Source organism: Miniopterus schreibersii, assembly GCF_964146895.1.
Source record: "Miniopterus schreibersii genome assembly, chromosome: X".
Classification (NCBI taxonomy): domain Eukaryota; kingdom Metazoa; phylum Chordata; class Mammalia; order Chiroptera; family Miniopteridae; genus Miniopterus; species Miniopterus schreibersii.
Genome location: NC_138104.1, coordinates 74002843 through 74010771, shown reverse-complemented (window position 1 = coordinate 74010771; position 7929 = coordinate 74002843). Strand labels below are relative to the sequence as shown.

Sequence of the window (7929 nt, the reverse complement as noted above, 5' to 3'; positions counted from 1 at the left end):
CTGCATTTTGGGGACTTACCCATAAAATAGGGGCAATAATTTCAGCCTTGCTTCCCATCACAAGGCCCTTTGTGAGGTCCGCAGGAGTTAATGCTTGATTTTTACAAAGGATTATTAATATTAATATTTTAACTGGTCTGAACTTAAATTGTACAGACGTTCTCCCCCTCTTCCAGCAGGGTTACTCAATTGAAAATGCCTCTTTTTCTTTTTTAATTTATCTTTATTGTTAAAAGTATTAACAGGTGTCCCATTTTTTCCCCCCAATTGACCCCCTCCACCTCGCTCCCTCCTCCCCAGGCCTTCACCCCGTTATTGACTGTGTCCATGGGTTATACATATATGCATATAACTTCTTTGGTTAATCTCTTCCCACCCTCCACCCCCCTTCCCTCTTTCCTCTGAAATATGATCGTCTGTTACATGCATCAATGTCTCTGGATCTATTTAGCTCATCAGATTGTTTTGTTCATTAGCTTCTTCTTAAAGAAGACCCTTCAACATTTCCTGTAGTGCTGGTCTTAAAGAGATCCAGTACTCCAGCTCCTCAAACCAGCCTACTACAATCAATTGTACTGGAAACCACGCCCCAATGTAAAGTCTATTTGACTTAGTGTTCAATTCACCCCCAAGCCTTGCTCCTCCTTGCTGGGCGAGCCCAAGTAGCAACTCTGCACTCTGATTGGCCCCTGTTGTCCAATCACCACCGCGCTTTCTCCAGGGCTGTAATTTTTAAAATTCGCTGCTGGCAGATGGGAGGGAGCACAGGCTGAGTTGAGACCATCACGGGTTGCTATACCCGGTGCTCCGTTCATTTCCCGGGCTCTCCTGGTCTAGGAGTGCGTCCATGGTCTTTCCTGTACTGCCCCCAATCTCGATGTGAGGTAGGCACCTTTGGTTTTGTACTGCCCGCTCCAATGTCCGGCTCTGTCACACGCGTACTGGCCCTTGAGTGTCACTCCAGCCCCTTGTTACATGCAGTCTTCTCTCGCCGGGGTGCGTGGCGTCCCTGTCAGGAAACCTTTAGTTTGTTCTTCTGCGAGTCAGCAGTCTGCGGAGTGAGCCTGCCTGGTACGAGGTTGGGTAGGGAATGTGTATTAGAGGGTGAGATGGCAAAGCAAATGAGACTGGGTCCCTTCTTTTAGCTGGAGCTTCCAGTACACATGCCTGAATTAAAGTGCATATACAAAATGCCTTTTCACAAGTGAAAGTGTGCAGGATCAATTTCATCTATAAGGCGGTGTATTTAAGTCAGAGAATGCTATTTGAGGGATGTCTTTTGAATGACAGGTTGATGGAAATGTGTCCTTTACCCCTTGTAATTCTTCTCAGATTGCCACTCTGCCTCTAATCGCTTCAGCTCTGGTTTACCCATTGCTCTCTACTATGTGATTAGAATCCTAGGTCAAAGGTCGAAGGGACCATGGAACTGTGCTTCTTAAACTTTAAAGTGCATGCAAATCACCTGGGGATGTTGTTAACTTGCCTGTACCTATTTGGTATGGCCTAGCTTGAGGCCTGAGATTTTAAATGGCTAAAAGCTCCCACATGATGCTAATGTTGCTGGTCCATTTACTACTGTTTGAATAGCACGGAGGCTTTGGTCCCATTGTCTCATTTTATTAGGCAGAAAAATGAAGCCTAGGGAGGGAAAAGGGACTTGCCCAGTGTCACCCAGCCAGCTGTGGGCTGTGTTAGAACTAGACCCTAGGCATACTTTCCAGCCCAGTGCTGCTTTCATTGACAGACAGCATGCTGCTTACTCTCCCCAATGTCTTGTTGTCTGTAACCTGCCTTTATATATAAAATGAAGTTGCTACTGTTTCCTGTAGACTGTCTTGATCTACAGTTTTGGAGTCTGAACAGTTGGGCTTTTAAAAGAACCAAATTACCTGTGTGGATTTCAGCACTGCTTTGGGATACCCAATGAGGTCTTCAACATGTAGGGGACATGGAGAGTCTGGAAAGTGGAAAGGATTCTAATTTTCTTTTCCAAGTAAGGCTCAGCATTTTGTAGGTGGTAGAAGTCCAGAGTGTTTTGCAATGTGTCCTTTTATGAAAGCACGTTTTTAGTGGTGTTAATCACTCCCCCCAGTGTCAGGGAAATTAGATACTTAAGTCCATGTGTGTGTGTCCCCCCACAAAGCAAGTGATTATTGTTCAGGATAGTGAAGGTGGTGTATGACCATCATATGAATAACTTTATTTTCTCTGAGGTTTAATTTAACCTGTGACACCGTCAGCTGAAAGTTTTTTAGCCTTTTTTGCTCCAGTCCATTTTTTTTTTTTCTTCTTTTCCCTTGAAAGGTAAAGGTTTCAGAACACGAGTCTTTGGTCATCCATAAAAAATTGTATGAGGTGTGAATAATAATAGTGGAGTAAGTGGTTTTCATACAGTGCAGTTAGGGGTGGGTGCACCCTATTTAGCTTTATTGCTGCTTGGCTGAGTTTTGAAGGATGAGATGGAAAATAGTTTTGGATTTAAAGGAAGAGGAGAGTATACCCACCATTTATTCTGAGTGCCTACGGCTTTCACATAAAAATTTACATTTGAGCCACAGGATACCTCTGCAAGTAAGTGGTGGCATAGCTCTTTTGCAAAAGAGGAAACTGAGGCTCAAAGATGCTAATTTGGCTGATTTAGAAGCCCAATTGCTTCCGTTTTTTAAAAGCCTGTGCTAATTCTGCCTCCTTTCTCTACTACACTAGGACCTTTCGTTTTGGACCATGGACTGTTCTGAAATGTTTTTGAGTGTGATTGGAGAGACTTTATAGTTTTTTAGAAAGAGCTGGGTGATCTATACTGCTTAATAGTTTGTCCTGTGTAGTAAATCACTTAACTCATTTGGGACTATAAAACGGAAACAGTTTTGTTGATGTAATAAATGTGAAGGCATATACTTTTACTGACTTTTCTTCATCAACAAAATGTTTAATACTTCCCCATCCAAAGCAAAATCCAAATCCTTTCTCCTTTCTTAAACTTCCCCTCAAGTTGTAGTCTTTTCTGCTTCCATTTGTTACCAGCCTACCCCCAGCCTAGCTTTCAACCCCTTTCTAATTCATCCCCAGCACATTCTTTATACTCTGCACTCAGGCATCCTGGACATCCCTGGAACCTTCTGTGCTCTGTATGTTCAAGTCTCTGCCTGGGCTCAGGCTTTCTTTGCCTGGAAAGCCCCCCAGTTTACTTGGGAATGTCTTTGTAATTTAAGTCCAAATCATATATAATCTCCTCTATATTTCCATTATGTTTCTCTAGTACTTTGTATCTACCTTTGTTAAATCACTTGTCACATTTTTATGTTACTGTTAGAGCTATGCATGTGAATACTTCTAGGATAAGATCCATGATTTATTTGTGTTTGAATCTTTGTTACCTGAAGTATCTGGTACATAGTGGTAAGTTTGTTGCATTCCCTTTAGGGTCTCTCTTAGAGAAGCCTGTCGTTTGTCAAATGCAGTTGAACTTGGAGATTGAATGTGAGTGGAGTTGGAAGGGCAGTTGTATCTGAGTGGGAAGGATCTCTTGTGTATAAAAAAATGATTTCTCCTAATAATGTATTTGCTTGTAAGACACATAAGTGTATTCTAACTATTGAGGACTCACAAACTACAAGAACCTTAAGAAATATAGAATGGGGTTCCACACTGAGATGAGGTGAAGGTAGAATTCTTCCAAGGGTTGTAATGACTGTTAAATTTTTATGTCAAGTGATTTTTCAATAAGTTAGTTTCTTCTGCTGTTATCTCATCTTTTGAAAAAATTTTTTCCTACCAGGTGCCTAGAACCAGATTATAGTTTCTTCTGCTTGAATGCAGCCCTTGGATACTCTTTGGCTTATTGTACGTGTGTGTGTGTGTGTGTGTGTGTGTGTGTGTGTGTGTGTAGTGCATTCTTGTGTCTTCTCTGTAGCATATTATAATTGCTGTGGCCAGTATCCCATGCCTTTTAAAGAACATTAATCCTACCAGCTAGCCTCCATACTATATGACCTGTCACATTCTTAATTATTTTCAATGTAAATCATATAAATTGTCCCCAATGTTTCTAGGCCTAAACTAGGGGTTAGGTCATAATTTCAGTGCCCACAGAGGATAGCAGGCGCTGTGCTGGGCTTTCACGTATAGTATCTCATTTAATCTGAACAGTGTCCTGCAGAGGTAGGTATACATATCTCCATTTTATAGATAACTGGAGCCCAGGGAGTTTCAGTCACTTGCCCAAGGTTAACTGTGGTAGAACCAAGATAAGATCTGAATCCAGATATGCCTAACTCAAAGTCTGTTTCCTCCTAGAGATGCTATAGAGAGACTGAGTTTTCTCAAGAGTATCCAGAGAATTCTGTGATGTTTCTGGTGAATGGTATTTTAAAGAAACCCTTTCTGATTGCAGCTCTGCCTTGGATAGACACTGCTGAATCTGTAAGAGATGCCACTGCCACTGCCACTACCACTTGGAAGCTCCAAACATGAGACTAAGAAATCTCAGTCCAGCAAAATTGTGCCCAGTGATCATGGCCAATCTGAAAAGGTTAGAGCAAGCTGTCTCTCCCAATAGAGTCTGGAGTATTCTCTTCCTGTGTTGACTTAGTCCCTATCCTCACCCCGAAATCTTTCAGAATATGTATGGTTTAATTTGAGAAGGAGGGAAGGGATGGAAGCCCTTGTAGTTGGAGACCAGCAAATTAGAACTTGGGGAGAAAGTATGAGCTTTTCTTTCCCATAAATATATAGCTGAAATGAAGGCCACCCTCCACAGTCTTCTAAAGCAAACAACATTCAGCTCTCGTTAATGATCATATCCATACTTATATTTTCTCTAAGATGCTCAAAGTACCTTTCCAGGAGGCTGCTCGGTAAATCCTGGGGAGAATATGAAGATTAGGTCAACAAATGTATTATCGTGCTTTTTACATCTATTTAATTTGAAGAATGGGTCCATTTTGACTCTGCTGTTTTGACCTTGTGGGTAGTTTGACATAGTCATTACAGTTCTGGGAATTTCTGTGTTCATTTATCATCATACATATTTTAATCAGAATTTTACTAACACTAATGAATTGTCATTAAGAGAGTATTTTTTAGAGCAAATATCATTAGGGCAATTTAATTTCCTTGATTACTTTCCTCTCAGTAGAGATAAACATTTTCTAATCATTTTCATTTTAATAATACGATTTTCATGGAGGGGCCAAATGTATGTGGTTTTTCTTTTCTGTATAAATTGGCAAGAAATATTTGCTACATTTATCAGATATTTGTCTATATCAAGTTTTCTGATTAGAGTTCTGCCATTATACGTTTTCTTCTGTGGTAGTTATGTTTCCAAATGCAACTTTCTTGGGGCACATTTTGTAAATCTAAATTTTTATTGAGTTTAGTTTCACCTGTGAATTTTATTTGGGGCGGATTAATTCTACCAGTAATATTAAGTAGGAATTAGATAACAGAATGATAGTTTATTTCTTAGCTAATTTGTGAGAAAACAATATATATTTTTTTACTAATTATTTCAACTAGGGTTATTTATTGCAAACTAGATTAAAAGTTAATGGTTTATGCTGGGCTGGCGTGCCTGTCAGGGCATATGCCCCCCCCCCCCCCCGCCGGCTAAATCCCCAGTAGGGGGCGTGCAGGCGGCAGCCGATCAATGACTCTCATAATTGATGTTTCTCTCTCTCTCTCTTCCTCCCTCTGAAATCAATAAAGACATTAAAAAACAACTAATGGTTTTTTATTTCTTATCTTAATCAATTAGAAAACAGAAGTAATTCTTTTGAGCTCTTTCCGGATTACTCTACTGTGTTAGAGTGGTCTATTTTTGTTTGTTAATCCTCACTTGAGGATATTTTTTCCATTGCTTTTTAGAAAGAGTGGAAGGGAAGGAGGGGGAAGAGAAAGAGAGAGAGAAAGAGGAAGAGAGAGAAACATCAATGTGAGAGAGACACATTGATCAGTTGCCTCCTGCATGCGCCCTGACTGTGACTGGGGATTGAACCTGCAACCCAGGTATGTGCCCTTGATCAGGAATTGAACTTGCAATCCTTTGGAGCTGATGCTCTAACCACTGAGCAACACTGGCCAGGGCAGATTGGTCTATTGTGTTATGACTCCAACTCTAAAATTTCTGATCACTTACTGTGTCATATACTAACTTTTCATTGTGTAGATGGAGAACAGAGTAAATAAATGGTTTGATCCCAATGTTCTATTTTGCATAACAACTCTCTGATATAGGTAGGGCAGGGTTTATTTTAATTTATAACAGAAATCTGATACTTAGGAGTCTTTCACCAAATAAAAACTATTAAGGAGAAGAGCTCTACAACGTGATTTACCCTAACCTTTACCAGCATAGATGATCTTATTCCTTTGAGAGTGGGGTAAGGCATGCACAGATAAATGATATCTAGAAAGAAAGCCCCTCATTACTCCAAGATATTCACCTACCTTCTTTTGTTCTTCCTTTGTATACACTATCAAGTAGGGATTAATATGAATTACCAAACTCCTTTCTTAGTATACAAAATTTTCCCTGTGAGGTTTAAAATCATACTTTTGAAATATGATTTCTGCCCATTTACAGTTTATACAGACTTTAAAAAACATAAACCGTGTATTTATTTAACAACATATCTTGTAGATTACTCCATATCAGTACAGGAATTCAATTTTTTAAACTGGCTTCATGAATGAATGTTTCATAATTTAACCAGTCATTTACTGACGAACATTTAAAGTTGGTTCTGGCACTTTTAATTAAAAACAATTCAATGATAAATGACCTTGCACATGTCATTTCTTATAGGCGCAGATGTATCAGTAGCATCCATTTCTAGAAGTAAAATTGTTAACGAGTATATAGTTTTGTATATTTTTATATTGCAATACTTAGACCTATATTCTTTTTAAAAAAAATTAATATTCTATTACTTTTCAGTTACAGTTGACATACAATATTATATTAGTTTTAGGTGTATAGCCCAGTGATTAGACATTTATATACCTTATGAAGTACTCACCCTGATAAATCTTGTACCCATCTGACACCATGCATAGTTATTATAATATTATTGACTATATTCCCTATGTTGTACTTTACATCCCCATGACTATTCCGTAACTACTAATTTTTACTTCTTAATTCCTTTACCTTTTTCACCCATTTCCCCAATTCCCATCCCACCTAGCAACTGTCAAAATGCTCTCTATTTATGAGTCTCTTTCTGTGCTTGTTTGTTTAATTTTTTAGATTCCACATGTAAGTGAAATCATATGGCATTTGTCTATCCATGTTGTTGCAGACGGCAAGATTTCATTCTCTTTTTTTTATGGCTGAGTCATATTCCATTGTGTATGTATATACACCACTTCTTCTTTATCCATTCATCAATATTGCTGGACACTTAGGTTGCCTCTATATCTTGGGTATTGTAAATAATGTTGCAATGAACATATAGATGCATATGTCTTTTCAATTTAGTGTTTTTGCTTCCTTCAGATAAATACATAGAAGCAGATTGCTGAATCCTTCAGTGTCTCTTGTTATAGCCTTTGTGTTAAAGTCTATTTTGTCTCGTATAAGTGTTGCTCCCACAGCTTATTTTTTTCATTTCCATTTTCATGAAATAACTTTTTCAATCCCTTTATTTTAAGGATATGTGTGCCTTTCTATCTGAAGTGAGTCTCTTATAATCTTCACCAGGGGATATTTCTTTCCATGATTTCTTTTTTAGAGAGAGCGACGGATATTGAGGGGAGAGAGAGACAGAGAGAGAAAAACAGACAGACAGACATCGACTGGTTGCCTCTTGCACACACCCTGACTAGGGTGGGGATTGAACCTGCAACCCAGGTATGTGCCCTTGACTGGGAATTGAACCTGCGACCCTTTAGTGCGTGGGCTGATGCTCTAACCCCTGAGCC

At 39.2% G+C, this 7929-nt stretch overlaps 1 protein-coding gene across 2 annotated transcripts in view; it reads left to right on the top strand.

Moving 5' to 3' along the window:
* The first annotated feature begins 809 nt into the window (after positions 1-809).
* CCNB3 (cyclin B3) overlaps positions 810-7929 on the top strand; it is a 43078-nt gene continuing 35958 nt past the window's right edge. For both annotated transcript variants that reach the window (XM_081126459.1, XM_081126458.1), the window contains exons 1-2: positions 810-884; positions 4397-4534. In XM_081126459.1, coding sequence (XP_080982585.1) covers positions 4433-4534 — 102 coding nt within the window. In that variant the 5' untranslated portion in view covers positions 810-884; positions 4397-4432. The remainder of the gene's footprint in view (positions 885-4396; positions 4535-7929) is intronic.